This window comes from Aquarana catesbeiana, linkage group LG01 (genome assembly GCF_042186555.1).
Source record: "Aquarana catesbeiana isolate 2022-GZ linkage group LG01, ASM4218655v1, whole genome shotgun sequence".
In the NCBI taxonomy this organism is placed as follows: Eukaryota; Metazoa; Chordata; class Amphibia; order Anura; family Ranidae; genus Aquarana; species Aquarana catesbeiana.
The window spans coordinates 141,475,596-141,498,217 of record NC_133324.1 but is presented as its reverse complement, the minus strand read 5'-3'; the positions used below and the strand labels follow the sequence as shown (position 1 = coordinate 141,498,217).

The following is a 22,622-nucleotide window of genomic DNA, read 5'->3' as shown; positions in this document are numbered from 1 at the left end:
TTGACACTGGAGCAATCCGCTGGCAGGACGGTAAAAAAAGTCCTGCTAGCAGCATCTTTGGAGCGGTGAAGGAGTGGTGTGTATACCGCTCCTGCCCATTGAAATCAATGGGACGGCGCGGCTATACCGCCGGCAAAGCGCCTCTGCAGAGGCGCTTTGCGGTGGTATTTAGCCCTTTCTCGGCCGCTAGCGGGGGGTAAAACCGCCCCGCTAGCGGCCGCATACCGACGGTGAAACGCCTCTAATAATAGCGGCGTTTTACCGCCAACGCCGCCCCCGCCCCAGTGTGAAAGGGCTCTAAGTGATTTGGACCAGTGCACAAAGCAAGGTCCATAAAGAGATGGATGAGCGAGTTTGAGGAGAAAGAATTTGACTGGCCTGCACATCAACCCGATAGAACACCTTTGGGATGAATTCGAGCGGAGACTGCGAGCCAGGCCTTCTCATCCACATCAGTGCCTGACCTCAAAATGCGCTTCTGGAAAAATGGAAGAAAGTCTCCTTTTTTTCACTAGTTTTATTCCACTTAAAGTGAAACTATAGGCAGAGAATTAAAGTAATTGTAAGGTCAGAAGTTTTTTTATTGTCATAAAGCCCCCCTCAGCCCCTCTAATACTGACCTGAGGTCCCTCTAGATCCAGCGATGATGTAGGAATGTCTCCTCTGCCATGGACTCCGCTCCTCATTGGCTTAGACAGCAGCGCAGCGCCATTGGCTCCCGCTGCTGTCAAAGTCAGTCAGCCAATGAGAAGAGAAAGGGGTCAGGGTCAGGCCGCAGCAGTGTGTCTGAATGGACACAGGGCGCTGTGACTTGGCTCAGGTGCCCCCATGGCAAGCTGCTTGCTGTGGGGGCACTTAACAGGAGGGAGGGGCCAGGAGCATAGAAGAGCGACCCAAGAAGAGGAGGATCTGGGCTGCTCTGTGCAAAACCACTGCACAAGGCCGGTAAGTATAACAGGTTTGTCATTTTTTATCCAAAGAAAAACAAGACTTTACAATCACTTTAGGCTGGCACCATTTGCAGGTATAGCTATGTAAAGTTACAAATAAGTATCTATACTTTTTAATATCCAGTAATACACTGTCTCACCCTGCTCTGCACACTTGCTCTCCATTTTTAGGCACTACTGAGTTTGTAGTGGCCGATCTACAACAAAAGCACACTCCACATTCCCCCCCCCCCCCCGTTTTTTTTTTTCATACCTTTTTAGTGTTTCCTTGTCCCATGTTGCCACGGCAAGCTACGTCATTTCTGCATTTTTTTTTTGCCCTCCTCCTTCCCCCCCCATTGCCTTTTGCGACCTGTGTGTCCCAGAAGATGACAGGACCATTCACAAAGTGCCGCATGACTTGTGCATGCGCATTAGGAAACAGGCTGTGAAGCCGCAATGCTTCACTCCCTGCTTCCCTTTTAAGGATTCCGACACATGCACCCGGAGCAGATGGACAGGTTGGCTTGGGGTGCCGACATCGCGAGTTCCCTGGACAGGTAAGTGTCCTTATATTAAAAGGTCAGCAGCTGCAGTATTTGTAACTGCTGATTTTTATTTTTTTCACCCAGGCTTTAAACCCTTCTATCCTTTACAGCCAAGGAAGCTGCTTCTGTTTGAACTGCAACTGCCATGGTTCTGCACATGTGATCAGTTATGACAGCAGACATTTGATGGTTTGACAATTTGGTTGAGGACGCAAGCAAATGTGACAGTTTGCATTTCCAGCATTCCAGGAATGTAACTGTTTTTTTTTAAATTGATAAATTGATGATTTTAGCTCCGCTTTATGATTTACTGCTGGGGCTTCAGCAAGAAGAAACAGGAGCAATGCTGGAGGCAAGTTACAGCACAATCATTTTGGAAGCATAATTATTAACGTGGAATGTATGTTCCTTGCTAAAGAACATTATTTTATATCAAGTTGTTATGGGTAAAGTTAATTAAACTTGGGTAAAGCAATAATTCGTTCTGACAATCAAAATAATACAGCGCTTACAGTATACAATACTACATAAATCATTCTTGTGACAAGAAATTCCATTGCAAAAATGATCTTATCAAGCGTCTCTTATAAAGTGCTCAAAAAAAAGTTTAAAAAGGTGCTGAAGTGCTTCATGTAAACATGCCATGTGCCACACTCCCCTCTCCGATCCCTACTCACCAGAAAAAATGGACCCTCAGCTTTGCAGTCTGGGGGTCAAACACGCTTGTTTGTGGTGTTGGGAAGAATGATTTATGTATTATTGTATACTGTAAGCACTGTACAGTAAAACCTTGGGTTGCGAGCAGAATTAGTTCCGGAAACATGCACTTGTATATCAAAGCGAATTTCCCCATAAGAAATAATGGAAACTCAGATGATTCATTCCACAACCATTTATTTATAAGTCCTTCAGTTTATAGTCCATATAAAAAGAATATAGCAATGTGATCAGGTTGTGTAACCATAAAATGTCCATCCACAAATGGAAACCTCCACAAGGGGATTAGAAGAAAAATCCAGCAGGAGCTACAGAGTATAAAAGAGAAGAGAGGCGCCTCTTATGCCGCGTACACACGACCGGTTTAACCGTCGTAATAAACTCCGAAGGTTTCTCCAACGTAACTCAGACGGAATTCCATTCAAGCGGTCTTGCCTACACACGGTCAACCCGACCGTCCAGAATGAGGTGACGTACAACACGTACAACAGGACTAGAAAAAGGAAGTTCAATAGCCAGTAGCTTCCGTCTCGTACTTGCTTCAGAGCATGCGTCATTTTTTGGTCCATCGGACCAGCATACAGATGAGCGGTTTTCCCGTCGGAAAGATTTAGAACATGTTCTATTTCTAGGTCTGTCAGATTTTTCAAAAAAAAAAAAAAGTCAGATGAGGCCTACACACGGTCGGTATATACGATGAAAAGCTTCCGTCTGACTTTTTCTGCCAGACAGTCCGCTCGTCTGTACGCAGCATAAGTGTAGCAATATGGTTACATCTAGTAAAGGTACAACATTTAGCAACTCACCTGGTTGATGGTTAAAAGAGGCACATGGTATCCGGGGTAAAGCTGTCCACATAGACCATCCCTCACACTGCTGGCTCTCACCACTGCAATCGTGACCGGGAAGACTACCCTGCAGTAGAGCAATCTGAAAGCGTGTCTTGAACCGCTTGTGGAGCGTAACGTGGAAGGGAGAATGTCGATGGCGGTGTGGAGGGCAGTCTATGTGGACAGCTTTACCCCGGATGCCTGTATACTTCGATGTGCCTGTTTTAATCATCAACCATGTCAGTTGCTAAATGTTGTACCTTCAATAAATGTAACCATATTGCTACACTTAGAGGCGCCTCTTTTCTCTTTTATACTCAGATGTGATATGACCCTACTTGAATATCAAGACATCGCTTGTATATCAAGTCAAAATTTATTTAAAAATTTTGCTTGTCTTGCAAAACGCTCTTAAACCAAGTTAAGCAGGCCATACACGGTCGAATCTCGAACAAATTTTGTTTTCAAAATCAGAAAGTTTGTTTTTTTTGTGATCCGATGGTGCCACCATTGATGTTTGAAATTCGGCCGACCAAGCCTTCAATTTCACCTCATGTTGCTACAAAAAAGAATTTTAGTGGCTGGGATTCTTCTTTTTTCTCCATAAATTTTCTTTTATTACATTTCTCGCACGATTCTCCCATCATTGATTATAAAATCGTTTGTTTTTCTAAGAATTTCCAACATGTCCGATTCCTCAAATTTGATTGCCGCACGAAAATTGGCAATTGCTGCAGCCCACTAATGGTGCGAAATTTGTACGAAAATTCTTTGATACGATTTTCGAAATTCGAACCGTGTATGGCCGGCATAACTCTCAAACCAAGGTTTTACTGTATTATTTTGATTGTCATTTGAGGTGATTTAGCACTTGGTGGACAGCAGCTGCAGGCTATTTATTTCATTTAGATCATCTACTTTGTTTTCACGATTTGACATTGAGTGAGTGAGTATTTATTTGTTTTATAATAATTCTTTTTGAATTTGTAGCAGCCATAGCAACACATTTCAAAAGCCCAACTCAAGGAAAATTGAAAAAAATCCGCCCTTGTAGTGGGCCCCTCACACTGCAAGGGTTAAATACTCGTTAAGTCTAGGGGTAAGTGTAAAGGTAGTTTTACTTGCCTTTACACCCCACTCCAGCTGACTACTACAGCACTCTCCTCCTTGCCTAAATCTCCACTCTGTGGGCGGAGCTACAGCATCATTACATACAATACAGGGGCATTAACCCCATTGTACGAAGAGTAAGATGGAGTGAGACCTGAGCAGATTGCAGCATTGAGCATATAAAGTATTATTAAAGGTTAATTAAAAAAAATAAAATAAACATGTTATACTTACTTGCTTGGTAACTGTTTTGTAGAGAACAGCCCCGATCCTCCTCTTCTTGTGTCCCCCACCAGTGCTACTGGCTCCTCCTCCTCCTCTTCAAGCCCTTTTGCTATGGAGGCATGAGTGTGTGTTCGCTCCCGAGCCCCACTCTGTGTGTCACAGAGAATGGGGCTCTGCCCCACCCCCGCTCCCTCTTCATTGGCTGTGATTGACAGCAGCGGGAGCCAATGGCTCTCGCTGTTATCTCTCAGCTAATGAGCAGGGAGAGACCGGGGAGAGCAGCGGCTCTGGTGCACATCGCTGGATCGCGATCAGCCTTGGGTAAGGATTAGGGGGACTGCAGGAGGCACTGCATACTGAAGTTTTTTATCTTCACGCAGAGAATAAACAAAGCTAAAAAAACCTTCAACCTTTAGAACCACTTTAATCCTTGCAGTACAGAGGGGGGCCCACTACAAGGGTGGATTTTTTTCATTGGAATAAACAGAGAGTTCTGTTATTAATCAAGTATGAGAGGATGATTCTTGTGTGCCAAGATTACCGCAATGCAGGGATGCCGATAGCACGATTTGTGGCCTTACACATACCAGGTACTGTACATTTGGTTACACTATAACATTGACGAACATTCCGCAATCAGAGGCCACAGCTGCTTGGCTGCTTTTTGGAAATTCTACCTAAAGTAGACATTTGTTTGTGAAAAATGGCAAGGAGACTACAGGAGGTGTTCTAGGAAATCACTTTTGTTCATTACAAACAAGTAGGTCAAAGGGGTTTAAAAATACGGGTTTATTTTTTGGAGAATAAAAATATCGGTGAGTGTCACTTTAAAGGGTTCCATGGCACATGGCTTTAATGTGGCAGAAAAAGTGAATGTCACCTTCTATCTTTTCATTCCCATCTCTTCATATGGGAATGATGTGATAGTATGTGATAAATTTTACATGTTTCCCATGTACTGCCACTCATCCATATAGAGTATGTACTGCATGAAAAATGCAGCAAGCTGGATTACCCCACTTGTAGAACATGCATGGATGGGGACGGTGCCTAAAGCCCCCAAGAACAAAACAGTCAGACCAGACCATCCATGTCTATCGGAGGCCAGCAGAAGACTGTCTGATCACCATTGGCTTTCCCCGTAAACCAATACCAGTTATCAAATGACCACCTTTAAAGTGATTGTAAAGTCTCGTTTGTTATTTTTAGGCAAGAAAAAAAACTAACATGTCATACTTACCTGCTCTGTGCCCTTGGTTTTGCACAGAGCAGCCTGGATCCTCCTCTTCTTGAGTCCCTCTTCGGCTCTCCTGGCCCCTCCCCCCGATGAGTGCCCCCACAGCAAGCAGCTTGCTATGGGGGCACCTGAGCCGCAGCTCTGTGTGCCCATTCAGACACGGAGCCCTGGCTAGGCCCCGCCTCCCTCTCTCCTCATAGGCTCACTGACTTTGATCGACAGCTTTGAGAGCCAATGGCTCTCCGCTGCTGTCTCAACTAGTTAGGAGGAGAGTCTCGGGCAACCAAGTCTCTCCTGGAACATGGCTGGATAGAGATGGGCACAGGTAAGTATTAGGGGGGCTGCTGCACACAGAAGGCTTTTTATTTTAATGCATAGAATGCATTAAGATAAAAAAACCTTCTACTTTTACAATCACTTTAAGGGTGGCTTCACACTGCCACACAGCGTTTTTGCTAAAGCGCAGCTAGTCCGCAGTTTCGGGCAAGTTAGCTACACTTTCCCATAGGCTTCTATAAGGTCCTGCTGTTTTGGTGGAGCCTTCCTTTTAGATCTTGTGACCTGCTCCCTCCCCTTTGTTATTTTCCCTGGTCATGGTCCATCTTTATGGGGTAATGTTGCCTACTTTGGGTGGGTGAACAGTGGTTGGTAAATAGTTATTTGGTTGGTGGTTGGAAGATATTTCTGTTAGTCTTGGCGAGTAAGCATGATGGTTAACAGTTTGGTATTAAAGTGATCGTTAATGATCACCTTGTACAACAACCCATACAGTTTAAAAAATAAACTATAGGAAAATATTTGTGTATACATATGAAAAACATTATAAATACCTTTTTTCCCTATTTTATAAGTGATCACATTCCCTCTGTTCTCGGCTGCATAAGAGCTGGAGGAGGAGAAACAGCAGGACACTGAGCTTCCCAATGAAAATCTGTGCAGGGGGGGTCAAGACAAGTCTGATCATTGGAGGAGAGCAGGCTGAGTTTCCAGCACCGTTAGACAACTGACCACAGTGTGCTCTCCTGCTTAGTGTGATCAGATTTTAATAGGAAAGCAAAGGGACTAGCAAGAACACCAGTAATTTCACACAAAGGAAGCAATACAAAGAGAACAGGATACTTTCTCATAGTCCATGGTACAGCAGGCACATACAGTGAGGTGAAAAAGTATTTGCTCCCTTTCTTATTTTTTATTTTTTTGCATATTTCTCACACTTAAATGATTCAGATCATCAAACAAATTTTACTATTACACAAAGATAACCCGAGTTTCATTTATTAAGGCAAAAAAGCTGTCCAAACCTGCCTGGCTTTATGTGAAAAAGTAATTGTCCCCTAAACCTAATAACTGGCTGTGCCACCCTTGGCAAGAACAACTGCAATCAAGTGTTTTCGATAACTGGCAATGAGTCTTTCACATTGCTATGGAGCAATTTTGACCCACTCTTCTTTGCATAATTTTTTTTATTCAGCCACATTGGAGGGTTTTCCAGCATAAACGGCCTGTGTAAGGTCATGATACAGATTTAAGTCCTAGGCCACTCCAAACCTAAATTTTGCTTTGTTTGAACCATTTGGAGGTGGACTTGCTGTTGTGTTTCGGATCATTGTCCTGCTGCATAACCCAAGTGCACTTGAGCTTGAGGTCACAAACTGATGGCCGGACATTGTCCTTTAGGATTTTCTGGGAGAGCTCAGAATTCATGGTTCCATCAATTATGGTAAGTCGTCTGGGTCCTGAAGCTGCAAAGCAGCCCCAGACCATCACGCTACCACCACAATGTCTGAAAGTTGGTATGATGTTCTTGTTATGAAATGCTGTATTCGTTTTATGCCAGATGTAACGCGACGCACACCTTCCAAAATGTAAAATTTTTGTCTCATCAGTCCACGGAATATTTGCCTAAAAGTCTTGGGGATAATCAAGATGTTTTTTGGTAAATGTGAGATGAACCTTTGTGTTCTTTTTGGTCAGCAGTGGCTTTGGCCTCAGAACTCTCCCATGGATGCCATTTTTGCACAGTCTCTTCCTTATTGTTGAATCATGAACACTGATCTTACCTGAGGCAAGTGAGGAATGCAGTTCTTTAGATGTTGTTCTGGGTTCTTTTATGACCTCCCGGATGAGTCGTCATGCTCTTGGAGTAATTTTTGTAGGCCAGCCACTCCTGGAAAGGTTCACCACTGTTCCAAGCTATCTCCATTTGTGGATAATGGCTCTCCCCATTGTTCTCTGGAGTTCCAAAGCCTTAGAAATGGCTTTGAAACCCTTCCTAGACCGATACATGAACATTTCTTTGTTTCTAATCTCTTCTTGAATTTTTTTAGATTGTGGCATGATGTGTGTCTTTCTGTGATGTGTTAGCGTGCTTTACTTTGTCAGACAGCTTCTATTTATGTGATTTCTTGGTTCAACAGGTCTGGCAGTAATCAGGCCTGGTTGTGGTAAGTGAAATTTAACTCAGCTTTCCAAATAATTGTGGTTAATCACAGTTCATTCATGATTCAGCATGGGAGGGGGCAATTACTTTTTCACATAGGGCCAGGCAGGTTTGAACAGCTTTTTTCCCTTATTAACCAATTCTGGAGTAGCCGCCACAGTTTTACTGTGGCACGTTGACTTTGCTCGGCAAATCGACGTTACCTTAAGTCGCTTAGCCTTTTGGCCACTAGGAGCGCGCACGCCGCAGCGTGTGCCTGGAGCCAATGCAAGTGCCTGGCGGGCGCAATAACCGCCGGGCACCCGCGAACACTCGTGACAGAGCAAGAACCGGGATCTAAACACACAGATCCCGGTTCTCTCAGGGGAGAGGAGACAGATGGTGTGTTCATACCAAGTATAAACACTGATCTCTCTCTTCACCTAGTCAGTCCCATCCCCCCTACAGTTAGAACACACCTAGGGAACACAGTTAACCCCTTGATCGCCCCCTAGTGTTAACCCCTTCCCTGCCAGTGACATTTATACAGTAATCAGTGCACTTTTATAGCACTGATCACTGTATAATTGTCAATGGTCCCAAAAATGTGTCAAAAGTGTTCAGTTTGTCTGCCGCAATATCGAAGTCCCGATAAAAATCCCAGATCGCCGCCATTACTAGTAAAAAAAACAGAGTTAGGTACCTGGTAACTCTTTTTCTAAGAAGTCTTCCAGGGCAGCATCCGAGAGATAGGCTCCTCCTCCCTAAAACAGGAAACACATTAGTCCACCATTATAAATTTCACACTCTTACCTGTGTGCCTCAGTTATGTTAAAGCACCGAAGGAATTCCCTGTAAGCTGCAAGCTCCCCCTCTGTACCTGGTTTTTGTTGTTTCAAGGGTGGGAACTAGTGCTGCCCTGGAAGACTTCTTAGAAAAAGAGTTACCAGGTACCTAACTCTGTTTTCTCGAATCGTCTTCCAGGGCAGCATCCGAGAGGATATATCAAGCAATACTTACTAGGGTGGGGTTAGAGACTGGAGCACTTTACGACCAAATGCTTGGTCTTGGTCAGACAGCTGGTCTATGCGGTAGTGCTTAGCGAAAGTACTGAAGCTCGACCATGTCGCTGCCCTGCAGATCTGCTCCGGAGTTGCCCCTGCTTTCTCTGCGGCCGAGGTTGCCCAGGCTCTAGTTGAGTGCGCTCTGATTTCACTAGGTGGAGTGAGATTCTGTGCCTTATAGGTAATCTGTATGGCCATCCTTATCCATCTGCTGATGGTGCTTTTTGAAGCTTGTTTCCCTCTGTTGATTCCTGCATAGAGGATGAAGAGGGAGGTCGTTCTACGCCATTCTTTTGTTCTTTCGAGATACGCTATGAGCGTGTTCCTTACATCAAGTTTGCTGTAAATGTTTCTTTTCCTACTATCCATGGTTGTTGGAAGTGAGGGTGACGATGTTTTGGGTTCTGTGAAATGTAGAAGAGACCTTGGGTAGAAAGGCCGGATCTGGAGAGAGAATTATCTTGTCCAGATGTATTAGACAGTATGGTTCTATTGAAGATAGAGCTTGGATCTCACTCACTCTTCTGGCCTGATACTAAGGCCAGAAGGAGCGCAGTTTTTAACGTGAGGTTTTTGTCTGAGCTGTCCTCGATAGGTTCAAACGGAGGGGAAAGAAAGCCCTTAAGTACTGTGCCCATGTCCCAGGTGGGAGTTTTGTACAATTTGGCTGGTTTGGATCTTTTAAGAGCTATGAGGAATCGTCTTATCAGCGGGTCTTCCGCTAGTCTAGTATCCATGACCGAGGAAAGTGCTGCAACTTGTACTTTCAGGGTACTTGGTGATATGTTTTTGTCTGCACCATCTTGTAGGAAGTCCAAAACTATTGGAATTATCCCACCGTTGGAGATTGGTCTGTCTTCGTACCAAGAAACAAATTTTTTCCTTATTTTCTCATAGATGGCTCTCGTTACCGGCTTTCTGCTGTTTAAGATGGTGTTGATTACTCTGTCTGACAGGCCTTTGTTCTGGAGTTTTACCCTCTCAGTAACCAAGCCGAGAGCTTCAAGATTTTGTGGTTCAGATGGTTGACTGGGCCTTGTGACAGTAGATCCGGGCGGTCCGTCAGTGTCAGCTGAGGTTGTATGCTGAGATTTTTTAAATGACTGAACCATGCTCTCTGGGGCCAGTGTGGTGCTATTAGTATCACTGTTGTTTTCTCTGCCTTGATTTTTTGGATTACTTTTGGGATTATGGCAGTTGGAGGGAATGCATAGCACAGATGCCATTTCCAGTTTTGGTTGAAAGCATTCACCCCGCTGTTGCCATCTGTAGGGTCCAGGGAGAAAAATATCGGAGATTTTGCGTTCGCCCTGGAAGCAAATAGGTCTACTTCGGGTATTCCCCACTTCTGGGTGATTTAAGTGAAGGTTGTTTGGTTTAGCGACCATTCCGTGTGTTTTATCGTTTTCCGGCTCAGGAAATCTGCCACTGTATTGTCTGTTCCTTTTAGATGAATACCGGATATCGATCTTATGTTCACTTCTGTCCACAGTAGGATAGATTGTGTCAGTCTCATCAGTTTTTGGGATTTTGTGCCCCCTTGTCTGTTTAGGTATGCGACTGTCGTTGCGTTGTCTGATTGTATCTTTACATCCTTCCCCTGTAATGCTGGCTTGAAGGTTTTTAGCGCTTCCCCCACAGCTTTCAGCTCTCTCAAGTTTGAGGAGGCTTGTGCCCATTTGGGTGTCCATTTCCCTTGCGAGAACCGCCCTTCCATGTGGGCTCCCCATCCTAGGGCGCTTGCATCGGTGGTGATGCTGACTGGATTGACTTGAGCCCATCTGCGCCCCTCGATGACCCGAAGTGGGTTGAGCCACCAGTAGAGTGTTTGTTTGACTGTGGCGGGGACGGGAATGGATTTTTCTAGGGATGCTTGCCTGCCATCCCACTGGGACAGAATGTAGTTCTGTAAGGGTCGCATGTGAATTTGTGCCCAGGTGATGGCTGGAATGGAAGACGTCATCAGTCCTAGTACGGACATTCCGTGCCTGATCGTTCTGGAATGGTTCCTTAGCAGGGACGTAATTGCTTGTGTCATTTTTACGTCTTTTTCCTTTGTTAGGAAAATTTTTGACAGTCTGGAGTCCAGCACGTATCCCAGGTACACTACTCTCTGGCTTGGGATCATTTGCGATTTCTCTGCGTTTATTAACCATCCCAGGTTTTGCAGATAGATCATACTCTTGCGCAGGTTGTTTTCTAGGATTGCTGCTGAGTCCGCAAAGAACAGGAGGTCGTCTAAGTATGGTATTATTCCAATACCCTCTTGTCTTAGACCTTTTAGCGCTTCCGCCATTATTTTTGAGAATATTCTTGGAGCTGAGGAGATTCCGAAGGGGAGAGCTGTGTACTGTAGGTGCAGCGTAGCTGCTGGCCCCTGGATTGCGAACCTTAGAAACTTTTGGTGATCCTTCCTTATGGGGACATGTAGGTAGGCATCCTGTAAGTCTAGTGTTGCCATGAATGTCTCCTGCGGTAGGATGTTCCTGATTGAATAGATAGATTCCATTCTGAATCTCTTGTATCTTATTCCTCGGTTGAGTGGTTTGAGGTTTAGTATCAGCCTTAGTTTGCCTGATGGTTTTCTTTTTGCGAAGATGTGTGAGTAGAAGCCCTTTTGTTCCTCCTCTTGGGGAACGTGACAAATCACCTTCTGATCTAATAGTTTCTGTAGGGATTCTAAAAACACCTTTGCTTGATTGCTGTCCTTGGGTAGCATGGTCGCTAAGTATTTGGTTGGGGGGCGGTTGGAGAATTCTATTGCGTAACCGTCCGCTATGGTGCACAGTATGAATTTGTTTTCTGTTATCTCCTCCCATTGGTGGGAGAAAGCCGCCAATCTGCCCCCCACCTGAAGGCAGTCATTGTTTTTTTGGGTATTAGGCTTGAGGATGAATTCACCTTTGCCTTTCTTGTTTTGTTGACCCCAGTGCTTTTTTGCCCCTGGCTTATTGAATTTCTTGAAATGCCGAAAGGGCGCCTTCCCTTGTCTCTTCTTGGTTTGAGGGAACCCCTTATTTTTTGCTGCAGTCCTATCCAGGACTGTTTCTAGTTCGGGACCAAACAGTAGGTCTCCAGTGAATGGTATGTCACATAAACGGTTCTTGGAAGGTGCATCCCCCCCCCAGGATTTTAACCACAGGGCTCTGCGGGCCGAGTTTAGTAGTGCCGTGGTCCTAGAGGATATTCTGACAGTTTCTGCTGAAGCATCTGCCAAGAAAGCTGCCGCTCTAGTTAGTGTGGGGATGGTTTTAATTAGTTCCTCCCTGGGTGTGTCGTTCTCCAATAGATCTTGCAGCTGGGTTAGCCAGATTAGCAAGGTTCGGGCTGTGCAGGTGGAAGCAATAGCCGGATTTAGGTTTGCCGCCCCTGCTTCCCATGCCCTTTTCAGGAGAGCTTCTATTTTCTTGTCCATGGGGTCGCTGAGGGTACCTGCGTCATCAAAAGCCAAGTCCGATTTGTTCGTGATTTTTGCCAGAGAGGCATCCACCTTGGGGCATTTAGCCCAGGTTTTGGTGTCTGCTTCCGCAAACGGGTATCTGCGTTTGATTGTGGCGGGGATGAAAAGCTTTTTCTCTGGGTCTTCCCATTCCTTTTTGACTATGTCTTTAAGTGTTTGGTGTACCGGGAACGTTCTTGGCTTCTTGGGCTGGAGCCCTTTGTACATTCTGTCATGCATAGTGAGTTCTGCGGTTTTCTGTTCTTTAATGCCTAGAGTGTCAGTGATGGCTTTGAGAAGACTGTCTGTGTCCTCAGAAGGAAACAGGTTGCAGTCTGTCGTGTCATCTTCCTCCTCTGAGTCTGAACAGATACCGTCTTCTGATTCAGATTGTTCAGATTCATCTGAATCCACCTCTTGTTCTGCCTGTACCTTGTTCTCCCTTGGAATGTGTGTTCCGCTGGTAGATGGGATACTGGCCTGAGCGACACTTGCTGGCGTTTCTAATTTCTCTATAGCTGAGCGTAGTGGTGCCATGGTGCTCTGAATTTCTTTCTTAAAAGAATTGAGCAGGTCTTTCAAAAATCCCTGTGATTCTTTTGCCACCATTTTGTCTAAGCATTTCTGACACAGGGGCTTTTTCCAATCTGGGGAAAGCCTGTGGCTGCATGAGGCACATGTTTTGCCTTTAGCCTTCCTTTCCTCAGGGGTCTTTGCCTGCAAGCGAGCATAGAGAACAAAAAAACCCCGTGAGTTTAGGTGGTCAAAAGAACTGCCTGTAGATAGGCAGTAAAGAGGTTAAGACAGAGATAATTCAAGAATATTCTGGCTTACCTTGGAGCTGTCCTGATTTGCAGGATCTGCAGGGCAGGGTGGGGAAGCGTCAGACATGATCAGCCACCAGGATCCTCTGCTTAGAGGCCTTTTTATCTGCTTCCTGCATAAGCTCCCTTGCGGAAGCATACACAGGCCTAAACAGCGGCATGGGGTGGGGATGACAGAGTCCTCCTGCAGCCTGGGGGGATGATTGCAGACCCCTCAGTAGGGGCGAAATCTCAGGCTTTGAGCAATGTTGCCCAGTGCTGCGCCTGCTCGCCCTCCCAAAGCCCCTTGGGCTGTATGGGATGCTGGCAGGGGGTCTCCTGCAACAAGCACAGGGACAGGTGAAAATAAAATAACAAACGTTCTTGCAGCTCCTGTGGGTCCGGAGGAAACACAAACAACTGAGGCACACAGGTAAGAGTGTGAAATTTATAATGGTGGACTAATGTGTTTCCTGTTTTAGGGAGGAGGAGCCTATCTCTCGGATGCTGCCCTGGAAGACGATTCGAGAAAAATATAATAATAAAAATGCCATAAATTGATTCCTTATTTTGTAGACGCTATAACTTTTGCGCAAACCAATCAATATACGCTTATTGCGATTTTTTTTACCAAAAATATGTAGAGGAATACAAATCGGCCTAAACTGAGGAAAAAATGTGGGATATTTATTATAGCAAAAAGTAAAATATATTGTGTTTTTTTCAAAATTGTCGCTCTTCTTTTGTTTATAGCACATAAAATAAAAACCACAGAGGTGATCAAATACCACCAAGGGAAAGCTCTATTTGTGGGGAAAAAAAAAAGGACATCAATTTTGTTTGGGTACAACATCATACGACAGCGCAGTTGTCAGTTAAAGCGACGCAGTGCCGTTCCGCAAAAAATGGCCTGGTCATTGAGCAGCCAATTTTTCCGGGGCTGAAGTGGTTAAACGAAATAATTAAAAAACTGCATCTTGGATTTACTCGGGTTATCTTTGTGTATAAATAAAATTTGTTTGATGATCTGAGTCATTTAAGTGTGAGAAATATGCAAAAAAAATAAAAAAAATGAGGAAGGGGGCAAATACTTTTTCACATCACTGTATTAGGAATAGGAAATGTTGGGTTTACATATTCTTTAAAGGTTAAAGTTTATTTCTGAATTTAAACCCAATAAAGGGGTTTGCGGCCTAAACTTTCCCATAATTCCTGTCGTGTGTTTAAAGGTACAGAAGGCATAGACATCCCAGCAAATATGTCCCATAAAGAGCCAGATCCTCCATGTGGCCACCTAGGCAGGAGTCTGCGAATGTCCAGGGGGCCCAGCTACAACCTTCATCCCCCACCTGTCAAGTCACAAGGGGGGAGTACTTGAAGGCAGTAGGTGTCTGATGGGAAAAGCCATGCCAGTACAGACACTGGCACTTCTCTGCCAACTGCAATCCTTATTCACCCTTTAAAGGATAAGTTCACCTTTGGGGAAAAAATAATAAATGCACGTTTTTGCAGAAAAAAGGTGCATTTATTGTATTTTTTTCCAGGAGCCTGCAAAGCATTGCTCCCACAATCAGTGGATCACTATGCAATGTCAGGCTCCTGCAGACACATCCTTCCAGCATTGTGCTCATCATACCTCTGGACAGGCTTTCAGTTACAAAGCTGGAGGAAATGTCAATGAACCACAAGGGTGCTCACCAGGACTCCCTCACAGCTCTTTGAAAACTACAAGCTGTCTGCCACTGTGGAAGATGAGACATGTAGTTCATTCATTCAGATTCCTGCAAATGTGCTTTGTGAGTGGAGCCGTGCACTGCCGCGCCAGCAGGATCCCCTGCCTGCTGTCACAGGGGGTGGGGGGGATTGGGGAACTGAAACATCACACCACAAACACGCACTCCAGTTACGTTCTAAATGCGTTTTTGCATGCACGTTTTTAATGCGTTTTTGATGCGTTTCCGGGTGCATTTTTTCTTCTTTTTTCCCCACTGTACAGGGGTCCGGTGCATTTTTGATGCATTTCAATGCATTCCAGTGTGTTTTTGGTGCGTTTTACTACGTTCCAGTACAGTCCAGTGCAGGAAAAATGCAGCATGTTCTACTTTTTTTATTCTGGAACTGGAAAAGCCCTAGAACTGACCACACTGGTGTGAACTATGCCACTGGAAACCATATAATATGCTTTCCATGAGTTTTGATGCATACAAACAAAAAAAAAAAACACTATACTGCATGTGGTGTGAACTGGCTCTTTTTTCTTAGTTTCTGTTAAAGAATTTTGCAAGTAAGACACCTTTTACACCAGGACGCTTTTCAAGCATTTTCGCGCTAAAAAAAGCACCTGGAAAGCTCCTGAAAACTACTTTCCATTAATATCAATGGATGTCTTCACACTGGGGCGCTGCGCTGGCGGGGAGGTAAAAAAAGGCCTGCAAGCAGCATCTTTGGTGCGCTTAAAAAAAGCGCCTCAAAAACACCCCTTTCCATTGAAATGAATAGGAAGCGCTTCAAAAGCGCCTAAAAATTGCACGAAAAGGGCTTCAAAAGCCCCGCAAAATGATTCTTTTGAGTCACGTGACCTTAAAAAAAAAGCGCACTGCTATCGCCTCAAAAGCGCCTGATGTTTTATGGGCAGTTTTCAAGGGGCTCAGTGTTAAAGGGGTCCAAGTAATTTTTCTTCTTCATTAACAGGCACTGATAATCAGTGTAAACAATGCCAGGCTTGCCAGTTAACAGCTCTCCTTTCCTCACACAGACACAGCGTGGTAGGAAAGTACTTCCGATAAGCGACGAGTCTATTTACATGTGCTCAGTTGTGATTGAACACATATGATAAAAGGCTGCAGTGATTGGTCCTTTGCCCCGATCTGAGATCAGCTGTGTCCAAAAGATGTTTTTTCACAGAGCAGCCCAGATCTTCCTCTTCCGGGGTCCCCCGCTGGCACTCCCAGCCCCTCCTGCCTTCGAGTACCCCCCCAGCAAGTGACTTGGGGGGGAGGGGGTTACTCATGCAGGCTCATTCCTGCCCCCACATCACTGGCTGTGGTGGATTTACTAAAGACAAATAGACTGTGCACTTTACAATAGGGATCGACCGATTATCGGTGAGGCTGATATTCACTTTTTTTGAAGTATCGGGCACAAACGTACCCGATATTTCCGATATTGCTTCAAGGGGTTTTAGCGGGGCGATGCATTCAGCTGCAGACATCACCTGGGTACCGATCTTTAGAGCGGACGATCGGCTTTATTGTAATAACAACCGATGCGGCTCAGCTGTTATTACAAGCAGAGGGAGGGGACATCCTCCCGCCGCTCCGCCTGAGTCTCCTGTCCAACCGGAGGGCCCGAGCAACCAGCCAGCATGTCCGCAGGCTGACCGAAGACCCGAACAAAGCCGATGCTTCAATCGGGTCTAGTAACCCGGAAGCAATGACATCACTTCCCGGATTACTGGCATCTTAAAAGGTGCCAGTTTAAAAAAATATAAAGCATTCAAAAACGGCGATCTTGACGTTTTGAATGCTTTCAAGTGCAGAGGAGGGATTTGAGGTCTTATAGACCCCCGATCCCTCTATATAGAGTACCTGTCACTAGGGATCGACTGATATTCACTTATTTAGAAGTATCACATTGGTCAAAAAAATTACCGATATTGCCGATTTTGCTTCAAGGGGTTTTAGCGGGGTGATGCTTGTAGCTGCAGGCATCACCCCGCTAACATTCTTTAGAGCGGACGGTTGGCTTTATTGTAATAACAACCGATGCGGCTCAGCAGCCACTCGGCTGTTATTACAAGCAGCAGGAGGGGACAGCCCCCCCTCCTGCCGCTCGCCCGGGCTCTCCCCCTTCCCACCAGGAGGACCGAGCAACCAGCCAGGCACAATCGCCGCCTGGCCAAAGACCCGAACAAAGCCGATGCTTAATTCGGGTCTCGGCTCTAGTAATCTGGAAGCGATGACATGACATCACTTCCTGGATTACTGGCAGTGTTGCCAACCGCCCGTATTTTTACGGGCAGCCCGTAAAAACAGGGCATTTTTTTACCGCCCGTAATTGTCCGTAGCACGGGAAAAGTGCCAGTAAAAATGGCTGTGACCAGCTCAGCTTGGAACTGCGCATGCGCAATTCCCGGAGATGCCCGAGAGCCAGCTGCTGAGACAATCCGATCTGCACCTCGGAGAATTGCTCCGCCCACCACCGCCTCTCAGCCAATCAGCATCACTGTAACCAGCCCTCCTCCTGCAGCCCGCCACATTTGACAAGAAGATGCGGCCAGCCGAAAGTGTGGCTGTGCTGTATTGAGGCGGGTGGGAGTCTGCTCTGCTCCCTGCACTTCATATTACCAGCCCAGGCAATGGCATCACCCTCGCTTGTTCTCCTGGCCACACTGTGACAGAGGAGAGGCACGGCTGTGGGCTGCATGTTCTAGAGAGCCTGCTTCTCCTCTGTCAGGACCGGAGCAGCTGTGAGTCTGTGTCTGTGACAAGGAGTGAGCCAGAGCAGGCTCTCTGTGATGTCCTCCCCCCGCCCCTCCTCCCCCTTCTCCGGTCAGCAGAACGAGCACGGAGATCAAGGACACACAGACAGGGCTGTGTGCATTCTTCCTCACCCTTCTACCAGCAGTGGGGGTGGTGATTTATAAAGCAGCAGCAGGATTTAGCAGTTTTCAGAGGGGGACACGGAGTTGCAGGTAATCATTGTGCAGTAACCCCTAGCAACCAAATGATGAGCAGTAATGTATAGTAACCAAATAGTGCTGGGCAGTAATGTACAGTAACCAAATGGGCAGTAATGTACAGTAACCAAATGGGCAGTAATGTACAGTAACCGAATGGGCAGTAATGTACAGTAACCGAATGGTGGACAGTAATGTACAGTAACCGAATGGTGGACAGTAATGTACAGTAACCGAATGGAGAGTAATGTACAGTAACCGAATGCTGGAGAGTAATGTATAGTAACCGAATGGTAGGCAGTATTGTACAGTAACCGAATGGTGGGCAGTAATGTACAGTAACCGAATGGTGGGCAGTAATGTACAGTAACCGAATGGTGGGCAGTAATGTACAGTAACCGAATGCTGGAGAGTAATGTACAGTAACCGAATGGTGGGCAGTAATGTACAGTAACCGAATGGTGGGCAGTATTGTACAGTAACTGAATGGTGGGCAGTATTGTACAGTAACCAAATGCTGGAGAGTAATGTACAGTAACCGAATGGTGGACAGTAATGTACAGTAACCGAATGGTGGAGAGTAATGTACAGTAACCGAATGGTGGAGAGTAATGTACAGTAACCGAATGGTGGAGAGTAATGTACAGTAACCGAATGGTGGACAGTAATGTACAGTAACCGAATGGTGGACAGTAATGTACAGTAACCGAATGGTGGACAGTAATGTACAGTAACCGAATGGTGGACAGTAATGTACAGTAACCGAATGGTGGACAGTAATGTACAGTAACCGAATGGTGGACAGTAATGTACAGTAACCAAATGGTGGAGAGTAATGTACAGTAACCGAATGGTGGAGAGTAATGTACAGTAACCGAATGGTGGACAGTAATGTACAGTAACCGAATGGTGGACAGTAATGTACAGTAACCGAATGGTGGACAGTAATGTACAGTAACCGAATGGTGGACAGTAATGTACAGTAACCGAATGGTGGACAGTAATGTACAGTAACCGAATGGTGGACAGTAATGTACAGTAACCGAATGGTGGACAGTAATGTACAGTAACCGAATGCTGGGCAGTATTGTACAGTAACCGAATGGTGGGCAGTATTGTACAGTAACCGAATGGTGGGCAGTATTGTACAGTAACCGAATGGTGGGCAGTATTGTACAGTAACCGAATGGTGGGCAGTATTGTACAGTAACCAAATGCTGGAGAGTAATGTACAGTAACCGAATGCTGGAGAGTAATGTACAGTAACTGAATGTGGGAGCATTCTCTCTCTCTCTCTCGTTCTCTTTGGGGACAAAAATTAAGGGGAAATCTCTCCAGTTTGACATAGGTGACAAAATACTGATGGGTTACAATAATCCGCCTTTACGATACTCAAAATAAGAAATATGTTTTTCGACCTAATATCTACCTTAAATCACATTGCTAATTGCACATCTAACTTGTTTGTTGCCTAAACACTGAAATTCACACTTAAAACTGTAATTTTTTACACTTTTGGAAGTGCCAGTAAAAACGTGGCGGTGCCAGTAAATTTTAGGTGTTGTGCCAGTAAATTTCAATCTGGTAGGTTGGCAACACTGATTACTGGCATCTTAACCGCTTGCCGACCGCCTCACGCAGATATACTGCGGCAGAAGGGCACGTACCTGTACGTTGCCTTTTAAGAGGGGGGCGGCGCGCGCCCACGGCAAGCTCCGTGAGTCGGGTCGCGGGTCCCGCGGTCTCGATCGCTGTGGGGATACCCCCGATCGCCTCACGGGGAGGAAGAATGGGGAGATGCTGATGTAAACAGCATCTCCCCGTTCTGCCTAGTGACAAGTGTCACTGTTCTCTGCTCCCTGTCATCGTAGCAGAGATCAGGGATGTGTAACATATAGTCACCCCCCCCACAATTGGAAACACGCCCCTAGGACACACTTAACCCCTACACTGCCACCTAGTGGTTAACCCCTTCACTGTCATTGTCATTTACACAGGAATCAGTGCATTTTTATAGCACTGATTGCTGTATAAATGACAATGGTCCCAAAAATGTGTCAAAAATGTCCGATGTGTCCGCCATAATGTCGCAGTCACAAAAAGTGCTCTGGTCAGGACGGGGGTAAATTCTTCCGGGGCTGAAGTGGTTAAAGTCACCAGTTTTAAAAAATAGTATTCAAAAACACCGATCTTGACATTTTGAATACTTTGAAGTGCAGTGGAGGGGTTTAGGTCTTATAGACTGATCTCTCCATAAAGAGTACCTGTCACTGCCTATTACTGTCACAAGGGTTGTTTACATTCCTTGTGACAGCAATACAGTGATAAAAAAAAAAAAAATGTAAAATGACAGTGTAAAAAAAAATAAAATTGAAATGTACAATATATCGGCAAAAAATATTGGCAGGAGAGGTAGCCAAAATGACTGTAGCGCACCGGCACCAAAAAACAATATTGGTCGATCCATACCTGTCACTGTCTATTACTGTCACAAGGGCTCTTTACATTCCTTGTGACAGTAATAACAGTGATAAAAAAAAAAAAAAAAAAAAGTGTAATTTTTTTTTTTTTTTCAAATGGACAGAAAATCAGCACACAATATCAGCAATCCGCCTGAGAGGTGGCTGAAATATTGGTATTGTATTAGCACCGAAAATAAACTATATCAGTAGATCCCTACTTTACAAGTGCAGTTACTCCAGAGCTTAGTAAATGAGGTGAATCTTCACTGTGCAAAGAAAACCCAATCACTTGCAAGGAAAAAAAAAACAAAAAACGCATGTTTGTTTGCACATGATTGGATTTAAATCAAGTCGATTTAAAATCATAATTTTTAAAGAGCAACTGTCATCTCTGTCCCGCAGTGGCTCCTCCTCTGACCCGCTGTTGACTCGCCGACAGTCTCATTCACTTTAATGGGGACGGCTGGTGATCCGGCGGTGACACAACAGCAGGTGAGTGGATGCCCGCTAACAGGCGCTGCCATGATGGATCTGAAATGACAGGGGCTCTTTAAATGTAAGGACTTATTCTTGCTGGTAGTTAGAAACTTTATTACTTGCAAACAAAATGAAGGTTTCCTATTCAGAATAATAAGCTGTCAGGTTAGTAAAACAGCGATATCAGAACCGATTCAATCATATAGTTTGTAGTGTACATAGATTTGCAAAACAATGGGATAAAGGAATATTCCTGAACTTTGTTTTATCTCATAGTTACAGTGAAATTATGTGAATGCATCAATGCAGTGCATGTTATCTCAGCTTACAGAGCTTGGATTCATTGAATGAGTTTACCAAAAATGTAAATATTGCAGAAAATACAGCCTCATGCTACATAACTATTTAAATAGAAATCTATCTTTGGATCTATTTTTACTCCAAACTCATTTTATTAAAATAAATTTGATAAAAATCAAAACAATCAGATTTTTTTTGTTTTTAAACCATTGACTTATATCCACCCTGGTTGGAATTCAGCAGAGCTTCCCCTCATTCACTAAGCTCTGGAGCAACTTCCCTTGCAAAGTGCTCAGTCTATTTGTCTTTAGTAAATCCATCACAATGGCTCCCGCTGCCCTCAGCGAGCCGGAATGCTGCTGTTCTCGGGCACAGTGCTGGATTGAGATCAGGCTCAGGTAAGTATTTTGGGGGCTACATTAGAATGCATTAATGTAAGAAAAAACCTTTAGCCTGTTAGTTGTCTTGTGTATCATGTGACTCTGAGACTGACCCTCATTAAATAATAATGTGATCACAGATATCAGAGGAGGATGACAGCTCGGTCAGTGTGCTGGGGGGGGGGGGTTCAGTGAGCGCGCTCAGTACATGACCTCAGGCCGCCACGGAGGTGTATATACAGCAGTTAGGTATTGTGTCTGTGTGTATATATATATATATATATATATATATATATACACATACATACATACATACACACATCTCATATATATATATATATATATTGTGCAGTTGCCAAGAGATAAAAGATGTGGGGGCCAAAGCTGCCAGCATGCCTGGGGCCCCATTCTCTCCTAGTCCCCCTCTGACCTTCATGCCCTCCCAGTACAGGGGCCGTTTGATAAACGGGTGACTATAGCACAGTGCTGCCATCAATAGGTAAGCTGCAGAATGACATGCCCGTGTATAATCACCATGCTGGGACTTGTAGTTCTCCAGCTCCTACAGTCTCCCTGCTGGGATAAGTTAGAATGACCGAAGCACCAGTCACTTCACCTGTACAAAGCCCATATGTGGTCCAGAGGGGAGTGACTTTATCCCCCCTGTACACCAAGCACTGGTCGTACCTGTCATCAGAGGGGTCACCGCCGGGTTACGGAACCAAGAGACCAGCGCACGCCGGTACACCATGGAGGCCGCCATCTTGGAAGAGGGCACACTTCCCGTCTCCGGGAGGATGACAAGAAGGGGGCGGTCCTGCGGGACAGCCAATAGCATTCCGTGCAGGGGGTCAGTGTGGGACTATTCACAGGACACGATGGCAGTGCTTATGTTTAGGATGATTAGTCGGAGCCTTCTGTGCACCGAGCACCGGGGACTGCACCTGACAGGTGAGTGGGGGGGATAAAGGGGACCTGTGTGCAAAACATCTGCTACAAGGCGG

General features: G+C 45.2%; 2 protein-coding genes across 2 annotated transcripts in view; one reads left to right on the top strand and one right to left on the bottom strand.

Annotated features, from left to right (window-relative positions):
• MRPS27 (mitochondrial ribosomal protein S27) overlaps window positions 1-22,444 on the bottom strand; it is a 176,004-nt gene extending 153,560 nt beyond the window's left edge. The window contains exon 1 of the mRNA XM_073624391.1: window positions 22,306-22,444. Coding sequence (XP_073480492.1) covers window positions 22,306-22,381 — 76 coding nt within the window. The 5' untranslated portion in view covers window positions 22,382-22,444. The remainder of the gene's footprint in view (window positions 1-22,305) is intronic.
• PTCD2 (pentatricopeptide repeat domain 2) overlaps window positions 22,413-22,622 on the top strand; it is a 78,076-nt gene continuing 77,866 nt past the window's right edge. Inside the window, exon 1 of the mRNA XM_073624392.1 lies at window positions 22,413-22,569. Coding sequence (XP_073480493.1) covers window positions 22,416-22,569 — 154 coding nt within the window. The 5' untranslated portion in view covers window positions 22,413-22,415. The remainder of the gene's footprint in view (window positions 22,570-22,622) is intronic.